The 19,903-nt window shown below is 38.7% G+C and overlaps 1 protein-coding gene across 4 annotated transcripts; it reads left to right on the top strand.

Moving 5' to 3' along the window:
* Window positions 1–280: 280 nt before the first annotated feature.
* Window positions 281–19,203, top strand: LOC140755544 (uncharacterized). 4 transcript variants are annotated; one of them, XM_073090828.1, is made up of 10 exons: window positions 281–723; window positions 1,422–1,559; window positions 2,091–2,609; window positions 3,445–3,642; window positions 4,643–4,761; window positions 6,046–6,156; window positions 9,272–9,475; window positions 15,359–15,470; window positions 16,762–16,869; window positions 18,448–19,203. In XM_073090828.1, exons 1-10 carry the CDS (start codon window positions 583–585, stop codon window positions 18,643–18,645), a joined length of 1,848 nt encoding a protein of 615 aa, XP_072946929.1. In that variant the 5' UTR covers window positions 281–582; the 3' UTR covers window positions 18,646–19,203. The 4 variants fall into 4 exon arrangements, with proteins under 4 accessions (XP_072946929.1, XP_072946931.1, XP_072946930.1 ...); XM_073090829.1 differs by lacking the exons at window positions 15,359–15,470; window positions 16,762–16,869; window positions 18,448–19,203 and adding exons at window positions 11,159–11,270; window positions 11,970–12,074; window positions 12,743–13,233 and having other exon boundaries at window positions 283–723; XM_073090830.1 differs by lacking the exon at window positions 9,272–9,475 and having other exon boundaries at window positions 282–723.
* The last annotated feature ends 700 nt before the right edge of the window (window positions 19,204–19,903 follow it).

Genomic DNA, 19,903 nt, shown 5'->3' with positions numbered 1-19,903 from the left:
AGAACACGATTTCATAAAAAGTTAAATTACAGTTACACCCAAAAATTAAATGGAAATTTTCGAAATTCATATTTCTGATTACAGTCTAAGTCTACAAGTCTCAGATAATCTAGCCATACAGCTGAGAATTCTTCATTAGGCTACTCGGATTCTCTTATTTTAATTGAACCAAGACGTTTTTTAACTAAATTGTTTTTTTTTTCACATCACTGTTATACACATTGAAATTAAGTTTTTGACAAAGATTTAATTGTGGCAACATTAACAAATGTCAATGTCATATATTTTGGCAATCGACAGTTATTATTTGGGACAATAAAAAGCGGATTTTGTAGATTCTTATCAACCTCATATCGTCAAGATAATAATACTTATCAACAAATCAAATAGGAATTTATAAAATCTTAAATTAAAATTCCTTATTTTTCATTATACATGAATTCTGGATATAGGAAAGTGAGAAATATGAAATCAGACCATCTGGAAAAGACGCCATTTTGCAAGTTCATTCTTTATTGAACCTTTAAGAATAAGTTTTGAATTTTTTCATGTTTTATAAATAATTTTGTTTTCGTGTTAAAAATGGATGTGACTGAAGGCGACATAAGAAAGTTGTGCTGTACATGCCTCAGTGTTGATCGAAAACTATTTCAACTTTGCAAAATAGTTGATGGTGTTAATAACTTATATTGGCTACTCTCCACTGACTTGGAGGCTTATAAAGTAAGTATTTTGTATTACAATATAATGAATGATATAACAGTGAGTTTCATACCCAGTGCTTCGCCTATAGATATAGTGTAGGTTTGATTCCCAGGAATGTAATTTAAGAATTAAATTAAATATAATATCACATCTTGAGACTAGAAATGGGTTTCGGGTTGTCGTTTTAATTTTAAACATTCAAACTAAAAAAATACTATAAGGAATAGGTGCTATATGAGTTATCAGAACTAAATACCAATATAAAAAATACCATTCCGTGGGTTTAAATTATTTAAAACATTTTAAAAGTGATAAAATTATAAATATTATTTAAAAATGCAACCTATTATTCTTTACCTAACTCAGGGTGGCTTTACATCAGATATATGTGAGGTAGCTAAGCTATATCTTATATCTTTAACAATTTCTACCTTTTAACAACAGAATGTTTAAAGAGACGAGGCATACCTTACTCTTGACGTGTAACAAAAACTATAGATGATCTCGTGTAGGTCTTCTATCTGGGGTTGATTACAGATGTACACATTACTTTAATGAACGTTATATAGTCCGCGTAAAACTTCTAGTCCGTTCAGAATATAGAAATTAATCGTGTGGCCATGGCAAATTGTATGACAACACATGCTCGCAACAACTTTAGTGCAACCTAGCAGTTAGATGCAGACTATACTTTAATTTACAAAACCTGTTTTCAGGAGGGATTCTTCAAGGAGTCTGCTAACCTGTTCATATGTTGGGAATGCAAGGCTCTAATGAACAGGCTATGTGGCTTCAGGAAGCAGGCAGGTGAAGCTCAGAAGTCTCTATCTTGTATAGAAGATGGGAGAACAGATGTAAGTAGCACCAGATACTGAATTTACAAGCTGAAATCATCATCATCATCAACCCTTCACTGTCCCACTGCTGGCCACGGGTCTCCTCTAAGTATGAGAAGGATTAGGCCATAGTCCACCGCATTGGCCCAGTGCAATTTGGTAGACTTCACATAAACCTAAACCTTTTCATTCTTCTTTTCAACCTTCTAAGAGAAGACAGTGCCCAGAAGTGGGGTTGGTGATGAAACTAGAATGTGGTCCACCTGATGTTAAGTGGCTACTGCTGCCCATGGATTTCTGTAATCAAATCAAATTCCTACCTGAGGTCAACTGCAGATACATTGCAACCCTTGCAGATGCAGTACTAAGCTGGAATGCCTCGAAACTTACTTAACACACCCTTCATTTTGACTTCAAACCAGAATATGATAGTACTTAACACTGCTTTTATTGGAAATAAATAGGTATGACAGTAGTGCCACAGGAGTCAAACAAAATTTTTTGTAGAAACTGAACTGAAAAACTATCTGAAAAAGACTTTATTTTCAGATAAAATATGTGAAACACCTATCTAAACTGTGTGTTACAAAGAAAAGTTCATACGATCACGAGATTGTGTGTGTTAAGGAACCGTCGCAAAATTATATATTCATCGACTGTGGTATAATTGTAGACAATGTTAAGGCAGAGAGTGAAGAAGATATTCCGTTATCAGAGCTCCATAATTACTCCGATAATGTAAATGTGAAAACGGAACACGACTATGTGAGTGCGAGTGATTCAGACGAAGTGGAAACTAAAAAGGTGGTTAAAAAACGAAGCCAAAGTCAAAAAAGCTCAAGTAAGAAGAAAATTGCGTTAAGAAAGCAGAGGAAAGTCGATCCGTACTCTGAGGAGTATAGGAAGTATTATACAACGACCCAAATGAGTGTAGAGGAAATGTTAGAGGTTAGGGAGAAGAAAAAGCTAGCCCCTGAGTATGTGGACGCACCGAATAAATGTGAATCGTGTATCGAAGGGTATAAGAGTGAGAGTAACTTTGAAAAGCATAAGAGATTGCATTGTGAGGTAAGTTATACACTTACACACGCCTTAATGAACTAGCACACACACAGACATGTACATAGGTAACACGCATACACACAAATACACTTACAAAGACGCACACTCAAAGGCACTCATGCATAGAGAACCATGCGCACACACACAAACGCACGCACAAGCACACACACACACACACACCTGTTTACTTGTGTATTTATGATAGTATTCTTACTTCTCGTATACATTGTTTGTTGTTAGCTAAGCACTATGTTAAAATATTTTTAAGCGATTATTTTCAATGAATTTTATACAGTGATTGTTCTATCATTCTTGGATTACTATAGTCTGATTCATTATTAGGTGTCCAAAATGTAAACAAACAAAAGTCACTGTCAAAATTAACAAGAAACAAAAACTTTAACAAACTCAACAAAAAACGAAAACTTTACAATAATTCACAATTTAACAAACGCGCTATGAAAACGATAATACATTTGAGTTCGATTACAATCACGAAAATGAATAACATCAGCTACGAAACTTAAAAATGACGGCACAAGAAATGTTTTGGGTTCCGCTTGTGCTACCATTATAACAATTTAATTTTCTACCATAAACCTTGTTTTTTATTATTATTATTACTGTATGGAACGAAATTGAGGTAATATAAATATTAGAAAATGTGAATTGATCTTAATTTATGTAGATTATTATTTTATTATTGTTGTATTAATTTAACCAAATATAAGAAACTACCATTTAACTGATTTTCTTGATAGGTCAACACCTTTGTTTACATTTTGGACACCTAATTATGAATCAGACTATAAATAAATAAACACACTGAAGTTATTTTCAGAAATCCAATTACACTAAATGCGAGATATGTTTGATCTACTTGAGAAACATAGAAGTAGTTGAACACAGACGTGTACACTTTGAGAAGTATTGCTGTAACTTCTGTAGCTTCGCGTCGTGCAATGTTACCGAGGTGCTACGACACTTGAAGAAGGATCATGCGATGCAGAATGTGGTTGTGCCGAAGCGATGGAAGAAGGTGGGTTTGGGTCGATTTTGATCCAAATATAATTTTCATCATCATCAACCCGTCAATGAGAAGGATTAGGCCATAGTCCACCGCGCTGGCCAAATGCGTATATTGGTAGACTTCACATATCTTTGAGATTTTTTTTTATAAATCTCTCAGGTATGCAGGTTTCCTCACGATGTTTTCCTTCACCGTTTAACAAGTGATAATTCATTTCTAATACGCACATAACTTTAAAAAATCAGAGGTGCGTGTCTAGGATTTGAACCTCGGACCCCTCGATCGAGAGGCCGAGTTTCTTAACCACTAGGCTATCACTGCCAACTGCCAACCAAACATAATAGTTAAGGTCTATCGATTGGTTCTAAGCAAGAAGAAAAATATTAAGGGAGTGGACACTCTAGCGGACTAAGGAGGGAGACGGAAGGGGCTGTCCGCCCCGGGCTCCTAGGGGCCCCCAAACTCAATTGTTCAGTAGCTAAAAAATAAGTATAATGCGAAACAATCTGCGAATCTGCGATAAAACGACGCCGGAATCATACGTAATTGTAATTTTGTAAAATCAACTTGGACCGTCTGATGACCTTAGCCCGCAATTGGTTGGACAGAGTGATCATGCTGAAAAAATGCAGTTGTTTTTAAGTCAAATTTGACCCATATGTTGTTTGACATAAGCTTGGCAAAAATATGAGTACTGCTGTGACAGAGAAAATAATGGAGTCAATTTGAACCCAAGTTTGGATAATATACACAGATCTACATTTGGTCTGAGTTTTGGAGTTCAGTCTTCAACAGGAGGTAGAAGAGTGGAATTTTTTTGGGTCCAATTCGACTCTAACATCGAACCAATGTCTCAATATGTAATAATACCTATAATATTCATCAACTATGAACATTTTGTGAGTCATAATTGACCCATTTCTTCATTATTTTAAAAGTTTGAACTTATTTACAAATTATTTTAATATGAATTACCCATACCATAATATTCAAAAGTATTTTATTTCAGGGTGAAAGAAAGACTCCATTCACGAAAAACCCAGGCTCTAGGCCCAGACTGAACAAAGCAATGATGGACAAACGCACACCTTTAGGCTATAGATGTTCCGAATGCGATAAATATTTTGAGTAAGTAATTTAAAACATGTAATTAATATCATTAATAGATAGTTCTTACTTTCACGGAAGCATTTCATTTCGTTCACTCATTCATTATCTACATATAAGTACTTTAACATAACTTTAACTAAATTAAGTAACCAAAAATATCAACAGTATCCTAAAAATAACTAAATTTAATAAATAAATATAATTGGCTTTAGTAATGTAATTTCATAATTTCCATCATAATCATTTCAAAACATTTCTATCACCTATTTCCCGCTTTCAGCTTTTACGACTTAGCATGGGTTTAAGCCGTCTTATTTGCATTTAAATTTGCCCCTTGGGGTTTAGGTTAATGAAAGAAGAACTCCCTGTAGAAAATATAAACTATGCAGTACGATAACGCTTTATTTTGTCACTTATGAAATATTGCCGCCCCTTAAAAAGTGCCGCCCGGGATGCAAGTTGAAGTTGTTGCCAAGATCAGCTATAAAAAAGAACGGAAATTATGCTAAACGATACAAGTAGAATTGCTTTATTAATTATATGTAAAAATAATGGCATTTAAAAAAATGAAAAGGAGAATAATTATTTTTAAAATTAAAAAAGACAAACCCACTGAGTTTCTTACCGGATCTTCTCAGTAGAGGTCGCGTTCCGATCCGGTAGTAGTTTAAGAAAATATTGTAACTGACAATTTGTAAGTGCCGCCGTTGGCCTATACAAAATAAATATATTTCATTCCATTTTATTTCATTTCATTTCATTTCCTATATTATATTAATAAATAAAATAAAAACCCAAGTATATTTTTTGAAGTTTTACAAATACTCGTATGATCTATCTTATTGCCGTCCCCAAAATAGTTCCGCCAGGGTAAGACATTATACATATTGCCGGAGTAAGATATTGCCTCACATTTTCTAGTAATCGTTCGAAAAACATATCATAATATATTTTCACCGTACGACGAAGTTACGCGCATCCATGTAATAAATAGTTCTTACCGTGTTTTTGCGTGCATAGATTTAACACATAATTTATTTTTAACATTTACTTTAATCCATTGGTCGTTTCTCGTTTGGTTAATTAAATTTTGTTAGAATGCATAAAAATATTAGATTGAAATACCAAATAAGCAAATCTTCTTACATGTGTGCATAAGTACACTTGTTTCAATACATACTAGCATTTTTATTTTTCTCCAAAAAATAATTTACACGTAAGAAGTTTTATCGTTACAAACCAACGACGATTTTAACCATTTAACAGCAAGCAAACGTTTTCGAAACTAGTGATCACTTTCAGGGACAAAAAGCAACGTTGGATGCACGTACAGAAGTTCCATCGGGAGGGCTACAAGTGCAGCACTTGCGGGAAACGGTTCTCGTTCAAAAATCATTTGCAGAAACACGAACGGTGAGTTTTGTTGTATTTTAAACATATTATAGAACGCATTGCTTTATTTTTTTCTTTAGTTTTTATGTATTTTTGTTTGTATATATGTTTTTGTGTAGTTTTTATGTAGCTGTAACTATGATGTCGTGTCCGCACACTTGCCAAACTGTAGCAATTTCCCGCTACTCGTCAAGAGATGGCGCCACGAGTATTCTGAATCACGGTATCGAAGTTTTCTCAACTTCGTGTGCATATGTTCCGAACTGAGATTGTCGGAGCACGGCCGCTCCCCGGGCATGACCACAGGGAGATTTCCGTTTGCTAAAGTGGGACGGGAGTGTTAAGGAGGGACGTGTTCTTGTCAGGGCTCGCCACAAAACCATAACAAATTAAAGATATACCTTAACTTGGTTTATGTAACTATGAAAGCGTTCATAGCACAGTTTTTGATCAAGCCAAACTTTTATAGATGTACGGAGCTTGCTGCAAGCCAAGTGTGTGAACACGGCATTAAAGTTATGATCATGTCAGATCGTCGAGGTCATATTACTTTTTTCGAGCTAGCTCTACTCCACTCAGACACGTTGTGAAATGTGCCATAAGAAATTTCGTTCCAAAAACTTTATTACTTTTGTAAACTTTGTTTTCTTCGGTACGAATAAAGATTCAAGAAAGTTTTGTGCTCTATTCACATATTTCATTTCATTTTTTTATTGTTTAACATAACGATTAAGCAGATGTGCTACATGATGGAAAGTAGTCAACGTCGCCTATGGACATTTGCAACACCAGAGGAGTCGCCAATGCATCGCCGGCTTTGTATGAGAGCTCTTTTTGCACCTTTTTTGAAGAGCCCGACGTCATAGCGCTCCGGAAAAACCTCAGGGGGAAGCTCATTCCACAACTTACACGTTTGTGGTAATGCGATGGAGGAATGGTGACGTAGGCACCAGGTCAAACAGTTCCTCGGAACACTCACCATTGTAAAGCCGGTAAAACACACAGAGGGAACCTATGTCCCTCCGCAAACTCAAAGGTTCTAACCGATAGGAGATCATCGGGTCGTTGAACGATTCGTACTGCGCGTTTTTGCACGGAGTCGAGTAGGTTAAGTTGGTATTGGGGCGCCCCTGCCCAGAGATGCGAGCAGTACTCCATTTGGAGTCTCACTTGTGCCTTATAAAGCAGAAGGAGTGACCCTGCACTGAAGTACCGCTTCGCTCTGTTCAAGACGCCCAGAGGGAAGGCCTCCGCCGAATCTCCCCGATTTTTACGTCGGCGGTGACGCACCCGCAAGCCACGGCGATGGCGTTGGCAACGTCTTTCTGGGTGACATCACCCTGGGTCTCATCACCCTGGCCTCCCCCTGTTTTGTGGGTCTCGCCACCTTTACTCCCATCTCCGCTACAACCGCTTGCAGCTTCCCTGCGAGTGCGTCGGCCTTCTTGGCACTGTCCTCGCCAGTCACTTCAAGCAGGAAGCCACTGTTTAGGGCTCTCTTCTGGCGCAGCTCAACGATACCCAAATCAGGCAGATTAATTTGTCCCTTCGCGGTCTTCATTAACTTCACGTAGGTGACGTTTGACCCTTCGGGCACCGTCATGGTGACTGCTGCCGACTTCGGCACTCGCGGAAGCCTCCGCTTGACAGCCTTCCTCCTACCGGCCCGACTCTTTTTGGCTACCTGAGCCACCGGTGCCGGTGCAGCATTGGCGACAGGTCGCCGCTGGGAGTCACTTTTTTCTCGCCCGCGACCTGCAGACTGCTTCCGGGCTGGCCCTACTCGGGTCGGGGGCGGGGGCCGTTCCTTCGCCCTAGCTTTGCGCCCTACTACAGTCGCCCACGTCCCTGCTTGTGCGACTGACGTTGACGTCACTGGAGGGCGCATCGGCGCTTTGGCGCGGGCGTAACGGACTCTACCTTCTGTCCTAATGGGGGCCGCATCGCTCTGCCGGGGAAGAGCTCGTCCCTAAAAGACGCCAGTTTTTGGTCTATTATGGACCCGATTCGGTCCATCAGAGCGTCTTCTCCATTAGCGGGCCTCCTCTGTTCAGCTCGAGGCGGCTCGGGTCTATTGGTTGGTCGGGCAGTGGTTGCCCTCTGCACTACTTCCGTAGCTGCCGCCTGCACGTGGCGCACGGCCAAACGTAAGGTGCGCACCATATCTCCCTTAAGGTTGTGGGATTTATCTGCAACCTTTTCGATTACTTCTAGGTTCTCGATAATGCGAGAACCTTATTATCAGCGCTTGCTTATGACGTGATGCCTTAGCGCAAGACCCATCAAACCAGGGCTGAGTCCGCACATTGGGGGGAATTTGTAGTGTAGAAAGCGTTAAAAGCGTTATTTATTTCAATTGGAGTTTTTCGAATATCCTTTTTCCAGAAAGTGGAAATCGCACCTATTTCCACACACTAAAATGTGGCCCACGCAGTGGCCACATTACATAAGTTGGAAAACCGGAATCTCCAATGAAGCGTATTGGTGCTTCCCCATACTCGTACGCACCATAATCTCATTCCAACAGTCATGACAACTTGTAGTAACAATAAGTAGGATCCACGCGGGCCCGCCGGCGCGCCCTCCGTGTGCCAAGTGCGGCAAGATGGTGCAGGTTGCATTGCTCGCCACGCACGGTGTCTGTAGATGTGAATAGAGCTTTAACAAACAAACAAACAAACAGAGCAGAGCGCACTGCCCGTAGGATCCACGCGGGCCCGCCGGCGCGCACTCCGTGTGCCAAGTGCGGCAAGATGGTGCAGGTGGCATTGCTCGCCACGCACGGTGTCTGTAGATGTGAATAGAGCTTTAACAAACAAACAAACAGAGCAGAGCGCACTGCCCGTAGGATCCACGCGGGCCCGCCGGCGCGCACTCCGTGTGCCAAGTGCGGCAAGATGGTGCAGGTGGCATTGCTCGCCACGCACGGTGTCTGTAGATGTGAATAGAGCTTTAACAAACAAACAAACAGAGCAGAGCGCACTGCCCGTAGGATCCACGCGGGCCCGCCGGCGCGCACTCCGTGTGCCAAGTGCGGCAAGATGGTGCAGGTGGCATTGCTCGCCACGCACGGTGTCTGTAGATGTGAATAGAGCTTTAACAAACAAACAAACAGAGCAGAGCGCACTGCCCGTAGGATCCACGCGGGCCCGCCGGCGCGCACTCCGTGTGCCAAGTGCGGCAAGATGGTGCAGGTGGCATTGCTCGCCACGCACGCTCGCCTGCACGAGCCGCGCGCGCAGTACTCGTGCGCCGCCTGCAACAAGCGCTTCGTGTCGCGCGAGTCCTACCAGGTGCACCTCAAGTACACGCTCGTGCACGCCAAGGTCGATGTGCTCAAGTAAGTGCCTAGTTTTGTATTTAACGAAGCTGTCCCAGTTAACGAAGTTATCCGATTCAACGGAACTGTCCCAAATAACGAAGTTATCTAAATTGACTATGTTTTATAAATAAATTTAACGAAATCGTATAGTTAAAGAAGGTATATTGTTCTTAATTAAGCAACGATGTAATACGGGAGTCTAAGTCGAATTTATGTATTATAATCTTCGTGCATATTTAATCGGGTTATAAATTTAGAAACAAATGTACGTCGGGTCTCCCACTCAATTTAGTTAAGAAAGTATGTCTGAATAAAACTTTTTTTTTGATTCATTTAAAATAACTGCTAAAAACAAAATTTTGAACTTTCAACGTAATGGAAAAAATAATAAATTAAAATTTTTGTTTCACTCTCTCACTATATTTTATAAAATTTTATCACACTAAACGACATAAATGACGTGTGGTCTGGTGCTCGAGCTAATCACAACTGACGTGCCATTGTAGCACGTTTTTCGTCTTGTAGCACTTTTTATTCGGACGTTTTTGAGCACAGACCCGGCGTCCATTTGGTAGGTGGAAGATTACAGTCGTGCTATATTTTAAACGGTATATGTGTCGTCATCTTTAATTTTTACATGTTACATGTCCGTTATTAATAAGCTACCTATCAAAGGTTTTGTTCACCAAAGTTCGACATACAGTTCCTGCATACAGGAAATTAGCAATTTGCGACCTTTTGTTGACAAAATGTTGATAGATAGCTTATTAATAACGGGCATAGGTCTGTTATTTAATACAGTATGGTTTCGATTTGACCATGCCGTGCTTTCAATGAGAATATTGGTACAAACTTAGTGACAAAGTGCGTGTATTTTGCTGAGATACGTATCTGTGTTTTGATTGGTAAGTGTATTTTTTTATAATAAATAAACATATTAAAACATTTAAAAACCTTGACCCACTAACAAATGGACGCCCGGTCTGCGCACATAACGTCCTAACTATAAGTGCTACAAAGTAGGCAAAGTGATACAATGACGCGTCAGTCTTCATTCGACCATGCCACAGCCCACACGTCCACAATGTCGTTTGTGTGATAAAATGTAACAGTTAAAATTAATTGCATTTAAAATAAATCGTGTTAATAATAATAGGGTTTAAATAGAACGTTTTACCTACAGGTTATATTTTAGAAGTATCTGATTTGCAATATCTAATTTTATAAATTTATTTACGGCATCTAGCGTTAAAAGGCTAGGTACGTTTTTAAGTGACCTATTGCGGGAAACTTATATTCTTAAGACATTTTTGGTGATAGGACCCGACATCCATTTGTTACAAAGTCGATATGATAAACTACTATGTGTACGATATTTATTATGTAACATTTAGATATTATAACAGTCATATATAAAGTCGAATAACTTACCGAATAATAATAATCCTTTGATTCGTGCTACAAAACTGATATCGAGAATGTACTTATACTCGTTACGACTTAAGTATTACCGAATACATTCCAATTAATTATTTATATACTCGTATTCGCGATTGATTGCTCGGCGAGTATAAAAAAGCACGGAGTGCGTTGCCAAATTCCGGAAACGCACGAAGTATAAAATGTTACAATGAAATATGCAGTTTATTCGACAATAGACTCGAAGTTAATCAGCATTTTTATAGTCCCTAACATTTTAAGGTTCAAATGTACGATGTGCGATAAGGGCTATCGTACGAGGATAGAGCTACGGGACCACGTGAACTACAGTCATATGGGGAAAACTCAATACAAGTGCCACATATGTGATAAGGTTCGTATCATTAACTTAGGAGCCTACTGCTGACCAAAAACTCGCACGTTCGTAATTGCCCGGCTATAGTGTTGTTAAGCAAAACACTAGAAGTGCGAGCGAGAGTTCCGATATGCCCATAAGTGTGAAAGAGAGATCTGATAAAAAGTGATTTATAGACTCACTTCGCACGTTCGTAATGGCCCGACTATAGAAGTTTTTTTCTATAATACAAGGGCAGCAGACTAGCATGCAGCTCACCTATACTAATGATATTTGCCTACTGCCGCCTATGAACATCCGTGACCAACTACAGTTAAGATTAGATTCCTACCTGAGATCAGATCACAGATGCTACCCTTGGGGACTAAGCTGGAATGCTTCCCAGCTTGAATTTGAAATTTAATCCTTTAATGCAGCAGCAGAGTCTGGAGGCACGGCAGTGCCTCCGCCAAGTCGAGCCAAAAAAAAAGCGACATGGCCGTACCATTCTTTTCTCGAAGCAATTCGGGCCATTTTTGACCACCTGTTAGTTCGTTGTTTATGAAGCTATAACAAGTTTTCTGGTATGAAGAGTGTGGTAAGAGAGAGATACTTCACAAGGCCCTCAGTAGCAACGCATGTGGCCTTACGCGTATCTCAATCCTACTTAGGGTAGATTTGAGATGACCAACAATACATATACAAAAATGACTTATACTTTTTGTATGTTCTTTTCAGCCACTATCAAGTCATAAGAGCTATGTCAGACACGTTCGGTATACACATGAAGGTCTCAAGGAAAAAAAGGACAAAATTTGTCAGCAGTGTGGAAAGGCCTTTAGCGTAAGTATCTTTATATTATGTACTATTTGTATTCACATCTTTCTCTGAGTGAAGTTTAATGGAAATTTTCAGACAATTTGATGAATACGGGGGGAGGGACATTTGCTTATGAATGAATGAAGGAGTCCGAATAGTGATTATAGGGTTTCTCCATGAAAAAAAACTGACCAAGTGCGAGTCGGACTCGAAAGTTTTTTGGGAGAGGGGTGGAGTCACATGGATCAGGACTTTTTTTATAATATAGTTGTAGCAGACGAGCATGCAGTCCACCCGATGGTAAGTGGCTACTGCCGCCCTTGGACATCTGTAATCAACCCCAGATAGGATTAGATATTCCTACCTGAAGTCGGCCACAGATGCGCCGCTACCCCTGAGGTCTAAGCTGGTACGCCTCGGAAAAGTATGTCTCCCTTACCACACCCTTCAAACCAGAACACAGCAGCGCCTAACACTACTGTTATGAGGTAGAAATAGGTGTGGCGGTGGTGTCGCCGGAGCCGAACCACAAAGGGTTCTACCTTTAAACCGTCCCGTGGGGGACTCCCCCCGAGTCCCCCCCAGGACTGCGCCTGTATTTTACCAGGCGAACTTTTGTATATGAATTTGACCCACGTTTACAGAAGTGATTTTGGTTGGACTTGTAATAATTTAGTACCTTTCATTTCCAGGGTAAGAAAAGTCTACGCGAACACGAACGAATACACACGGGAGAACGCCCTCTGTCGTGCGAAATATGTGGAGCGACGTTTCGTCAAAGTGCGTCGCTGTTCACGCACAAGAAGAGAGTTCACAATGTGTACCCGGTGAAGAAGACTGTGCGGGTGGAGGAGAGTGAGAAAGCCAGTTAACTAATCCGGAATGCCTCGTGTGCTGACAATTTAACACTTTTTTAGATTCTACGTAAGAAAATAGTAACGGTGTGACGTTTACAATGTGTACACGGTGGGGAAGACTGTACGAATAGAGGAGAGTGAGAAGGCCAGTTAACTAAACCGGAATGCCTCATGTGCTGACAAGATAAACATATTTTTAGGTTCTGCGTAAGAAAAGAGTGCGACAAAGCGTATCTCTATTCACATACAAGAGAGTTCACAATCTGTACCTAATGGAGAAGAATGAATGGTTGGAGAGAGAGGACAGTTAACAAACCCGGGATGCCTCAAGTTATAAGACCATTATTGCTTTTTTAGATTATTCGTAATAAAAGTGTAATAATAGGAGAGTGTTACGAATTTTCATTATGGACCAATTAGGTACTGTGAGAAAATTTCGTTTTTCAGCTTTTGTATAATGGCCCAAACGTCGTTACAAAGTGTTGTTGAGCGCTAATCTGGAATGCCTTATGTGCTCTAGAAAACTTTCAGTTTAGAGCTAAAAGTGTGAATAAATACTAAGTTGGAATATTTAACATTGTAGTGGATTTTTAAAACGTTTTAGTTTCTTCTATATTTATAAAACTCAAGGTGACTGACTGACATAGTGATCTATCAACGCACAGCCCAAACCACTGGACGGATCGGGCTGAAATTTGGCATGCAGAGTTATGACGTAGGCATCCGCTAAGAAAGGATTTTGATCAATTCTACCCCCAAGGGGATAAAATAGGGGATGAAAATATTACTTCGTAACGCGAGCGAAGCCGCGGGCAAAAGCTCGTTCAGTATAAGTATTAAGCCCGAAATCAAAATTCCTCATACCAAAATTTATACGCATCTTGATTTGATTTTTTTAACTTGTACTGGGGTCTACCACCATCTTTTAAAAAACATCATAGTTCAGGAAAGTTTTATTTCCTCCTTAAAACAGTAAAATATTCCGTCATACACAGTTGAACAAACCTAAACGCTTATTTATTTTTCGCTTATCCATTGTATAAAACCAACTGAAATTATCATATTTTGCTTAAAAAGTTAAATTTCCTGCAAAAAAGTAAAAGTATGATTAAAATAATATTGTGTTAAGAGATGGTAGTAACCCCCCTGGAACTTTTCTCATATTTCAGTTTCTGAGAACAGATTTGGAATTTTTTACGTTCACCAGATTTTTTAATGGAAAAATTAAAAGTTTTTATTATTTAATTAAATATATTTAGTTAATATACATGAATGTTATTTGAAAATTGGAATTATTGTTAAATTTTAACTATTGTTGTAATGTAAAAAACTTAATTTAATATTTTGTTGGTTTTAATATTAGGAATTTATTTTTTAAGCACCTATTAATTACAGATGTCCATGGGCGGCAGTAGCCACTTACAGGTGGACAGCATGCTCGTCTGCTACTCCTATATTATAAAATAATAATAATAATAATTGTCCAGTTTAAAAATTATAATAACGTAATAAAAGTAAACCTATTTCGTTACCTTTTGTAGTTTTATTTACATTTTCAACATAAACCTATTCATTTTATTGATAAACCGACTTTGGATCTGCATTCAAAAAGTCTGAATGAAAAGTACTGTTAGGTACAAGGGAGATCAAATAACACAAAAATGCTGCAAAAATAAAAGTATATTACTGCAAACATAGATTAGTAAAGATATTTCGCCGCCTTGAAATTGAATAAAGCCACTTATTTGTAAGTTCTTTTTTTGAATTCTTGATAAATAAAAACATTTTTACAGAAAATTTACGAATAAATATATAATTATTTCAAATATTTTGGGGAAATTTTAGCACGGAACAGTGGCAAAACTTTTTTACGCAACTATTTCAATTATCAAAACTGTTTACATGTTCTTGTTAGGAGTGAGTAATCTTTACTAATCTATGCGTGCAGTATGCAATGTAGATATAGTAAGTGCGCATGCAATATAAAAAATTATATACCACATACCCCCGAGCACTGTTTCCCGCCAAAACGAAGCATCATTCTTCTCTCAAACAATATGAAATTTTCCAAACATTTTGTAGAATACGCTTACCGATTTGCAATTAAATATTAAAAATCGATCGACCAATTATTGATAAAAAGTATCAACAGTTTTATTAGCATAGCAAAAGAAAATATTCAGACTAGGACTACATATTTCATACGTCATTTGTTTTTCTCACGTTCTTTTTTCAATGTTTTTTTTATTATTTTATAATATAATAGGTACTAAATTTTGTGCCAGTGTTGAAAATAAAAAAAGTATAATTATGCACAATAAATAGAATAATTGTAAATTACTATTTTTGTATTTATTTAATAAAAGAAACGAGTTTTTTATTATTCATTGAATATTTGAATATCCATTACATTTTGCATTTTTTTTTTAATTGTCAGCTGTTTCATTTCAGGTACAAATGTGACAAGTGTGAAAAGGGCTACCGCTCACAGGGCGAACTAAGGGACCACGTGAATTACCAACATATGGGAAAAACCCAACACAAGTGCCCTATATGTAGTAAGGTATAAAAAAAATCCTGTATGTCTACTTTGTGTATCGTTTTAGTGTTATTCATGTAAAACTTTTTTAGCGGGAAAAAGTATTTTTGTAGCGAAAACGGTTACGCTAGGCTGCTCTGAAGTTGTTGCGAGCAGGTGTTGATTACAATTTGCTATGGCGACGCGACTCATTTTCATATTCAGAGCGGACTAGCAGTTTTACGCGTACTACTCGTATACCATTATAATCATCCCATCACGATCCCACAAGGCACGGATCTCTTATTTTTTTCTTTCTAATATAGGAGTAGCAGACAAACAACCAGTCCAACTGATGGTAAGTGGCTACTGCCGCCCATGGACATCTATAATCAACCCCAGATAGGATTAGATATTCCCACCTGAGATCGGCCACAGATGCGCCGCTACCCCTGAGGACTAATCTGGAATGTCTCGGAAAAGTCTGTCTCCCTTGCCACACCCTTCAAACCGGAACACAGCAGCGCCTAACACTGCTGTTATAAGGTAGAAATAGGTGTGGCGGTGGTGCCGCCGGAGTCGAACCACGAAGGGTTCTACCACCTTCAGAATGAGAAGGATTTGGCCATAGTACCCCGCGCTGGCAAATTACGAATCGGTGGGCTTCATACCTTTGAAACCTTAAGCTTTCTCAGGTATGCAGGTTTCCTCACGATGTTTTCCTTCGGCGTTTAGGCAAGTGATAGAATTTATAATACGCACATATGAAAAATTAGCGATGCGTGTCGAGTTTCTTAACAATATAACAATAGGTAATGATATTTAATTTTAAACTTTCATATATTTATTTGGTGTGGGTATAACTTATAACCTCACCCACTCGTTTACTTATTTATGTTCTGGGGCACATTACAATGATAATATTTAATTTGACTATATATTTTCCTACACTTTTTTTTTATAATATAGGAGTAGCAGATGAGCATGCAGTCCACCTGATGGTAAGTGGCTACTGCCGCCCATGGACATCTGTAATCAACCCCAGATAGGATTAGATATTCCTACCTGAGGTCGGCCACAGATGCGCCGCTACCCCTGAGGACTAAGCTGGAACGCCTCGGAAAAGTCTGTCTCCCTTACCACACCCTTCAAACCGGAACACAGCAGCGCTTAACACTGCTGTTATTAGGTAGAAATAGGTGTGGCGGTGGTGCCGCCGGAGTCGAACCACAAAGGGTTCTACCACCTTCTTATTTTGTGTGTGTACATTCATATACCTTTTACTTATTTACCTTCTGGGGCTTTGGGGCTAATTAATTTTATTACATATTTCCAGCCTTTGGCCACTCGTAGATGTATTACCAGGCACGTGCGTCGTGCTCATCACGGCATCAAAGAGAATGCGAGGGACAAGATATGCCAGCAGTGCGGGAAAGCTTTTAGGGTATGTAATATATATGTGTTATAAACAAGAATGGGCATGATGACAGTATTAAATATTGAAGAATAAATGATTTACTTAAAAACAATGTGTTGAAAGCATACTCAAAAATAGCGTAGTTTTAATAAAAACTTTAGGATTCATTATATTTTCAATAAAATAAAAGTATAAAATAATGCAGTCGGCCATCTTGTCTAAAACGCTAACTGTCACTGTATTGCTTGAACTTTTCTATGGGATATTGAAGCGTGACGTCACTCGCGGACGCCATGACACCAGTGAGTGTTGTCGCGCTTAATTCAAAATTTGTTTTAAAAATGCTAATATATTTCCGTGAATACTGAATTTATTGCCGAAATAATACGGTTTTTGGAATCAGTAGACATGTACCTATATTATGGAAGTTGAGTTCAAAATTTGTCATCGTGGCAATTTGACACTTAAATTATGGACATATGATTATGGATTGTAATTTTTGCTATAGGTTCTTTTTTAATAATAAATATAGCGCATTCGCCTGTTGTATTGTTTTATATTATTTCATGTTGTGGGTACAATAAAGTATGTTTTTTTTTTTTATAATATAAGAGTAGCAGACGAGCATACAGTCCACCCGATGACAAGTGGCCACTGCCGCCCATGGACATCTGCAATCAACCCCAGATAGGATTAGATATTCCCACCTAAGGTCGGCCACAGATGCGCCGCCACCCCTGAGGACTAAGCTGGAATGCCTTGGAAAAGTCTGTCTCCCTTACCACACCCTTCAAACCGGAACACAGCAGCGCTTAACACTGATGTTATTAGGTAGAAACAGGTGTGGCGGTGGTGCCGTCGGAGTCGAACCACAAAGGGTTCTACCACCTTCAAACCTGTTATTATTATTATTATTATAGGAATAGCAAATGAGCTTGCAGTCCATCTGATGGTAAGTGCTCCTGCCACTCGACATCTGTAATTAACTCCAGATTAGATTACTCGGCCACAGATGCGCCACTACTCCCGAGGATTAAGCTAGAATGTCGTAAATTACTTTTACTTGCTCTTTACTTACTTACTCTTGCTTACCATCCATCTAACCAGAACACAGCAACGGTGACCACTGCTGCTATTAGACAGGAATAAGAATATTATACACCTACTAGTGGTGCCCGCGGCTTCGCTCGCATTTTAAAGAAATAATATGACATACATAAAGCGGAAAATTTGTACCTGCATTGGAATGACAGTGGTGCCATCTGTCGAAAATTGGTCTTACCAACTCCCAAACCCTTGTGGGCTCTTGGACAACAACTTTGCTTAAGATCATCACTTTATCAAATGCATAGTTTCCGATTCTATAACTACTTACGAATTAAAAATTAATTTAAAAATCCTTTTCCCACGCACTAAATTGTGAATCTAAACCATTCTCAAGTCCCCTTGAACACACACAATAAATTTCATCAAAATCAGTCCAGTCGTTTAGGAGGAGTTCAGTGACATACACACACGCTCATAAGAAATATATATATAAAGATATTACAATGTAAATTAAAAATAATTCGTATATAGTTTTGTGATTGTTATGTTAATTTTCAGGATAAGAAAGGTTTACGCGAACATGAGCTAATTCACACGGGCGAGCGGCCGCTCTCCTGTGAAATATGTGGTTGTACGTTCAGACAGAGCGCCTCTTTATATACCCACAAGAAGAGGGTACATAAAGTGTACCCACAAAAGAAAACTGTACAAGTTTTAGAAGAGGGTAGTCAGGGGAAAATATTGGTGAAGGAGTAATTGGATTCGTCCGTAAGTTTTCTGTGTGTGGCGGTTTCCGAAAACTATTGCTGTTAGCTTTATGATTTTTCAATAAATAATTTTTATTTTTTATGTTCATTTAACAAAATTACCATCTTATAAACGAGAGCGTATTTTAACCGACGTAAAAAAGGTTTGGTTGATCGCTCGTTAAAATTTACCAGTTTTTAGGTAGTTTCGACAAGCTGGCAATATTATGATGGACAGTGGCGCCCCTGACACACGCACAGAAAAGTTTATTGGACTACGAGCTTTTGCCCGCGGCTTCGCTCGCGTTACGAAGTAATATTTTCATCCTCTATTTTATCCCCTTGGGGGTAGAATTGATCAAAATCCTTTCTTAGCGGATGCCTACGTCATAACATCTACCTGCATGCCAAATTTCAGCTCGATCCGTCCAGTGGTTTGGGCTTTGCGTTAGTCAATCACCTTTGAGTTATATGTATTTAGATAAATGTTTCAATCAGACCTGAACATTAGTGATTTACATTACATCATTAAGATATCTGTAAAAAAATAAAGAGATTTATTTTATCAGTGTTCTTTTTATGATTTAAAAAGACCCTAGCGGTAAGGCAGTGGCATTGTGAGTTATTGAATACACGTAGAAAAAGAATTCAGTTAGTGACATTGTACGTTTATAGAATATATGAAAAAAATGACAGATATTAAATTACTAAGGTAAAAAGACATACATTTAATCATAGATTCATCATCATCATCAACCCATTACTGTCCCACTGCTGGGCACGGGTCTCCTCTCAGAATGAGAATGATTAGGCCATAGTCCACCGCGCTGGACAAGTGCGTATTGGTAGACTTCACATACCCTTAAGATTTTTTTTTTTTTTTATAAATCTCTCAGGTATGCAGGTTTCCTCGCGATGTTTTCCTTCACCGTTTAAGCAAGTGATAATTAATTTCTTTCCAATACGCACATTAATTTGAAAATCAGAGGTGCGTGCCTGGGATTTGAACCTCGGACCCCTCGATCGAGAGGCCGCGTTTCTTAACCACTAGGCTATCACTGCTTTATCATAATCATAGATTATCTATGCATTTAATTTCAAAAATTAATAAAATTCTATGTTACTCCGTCCATGTTATATTCTAAAACGAGCTTTTGCCCGCGGCTTCGCTCGCGTAACGAAGTAATACTATTAACTAAGAAGATTTATATAAACTTTCATCCCCTATTTTATCCCCTTGGGGTAGAATAGATCGAAATTCTTTCTTA

This window comes from Epargyreus clarus, unplaced genomic scaffold (assembly GCF_041222505.1).
Source record: "Epargyreus clarus isolate Ecla_fem2 unplaced genomic scaffold, WU_Ecla_fem_2.2 ptg000033l, whole genome shotgun sequence".
In the NCBI taxonomy this organism is placed as follows: Eukaryota; Metazoa; Arthropoda; class Insecta; order Lepidoptera; family Hesperiidae; genus Epargyreus; species Epargyreus clarus.
Note: the sequence above shows the minus strand (reverse complement) of the source record. Positions and strands in the feature narration are given on the sequence as shown.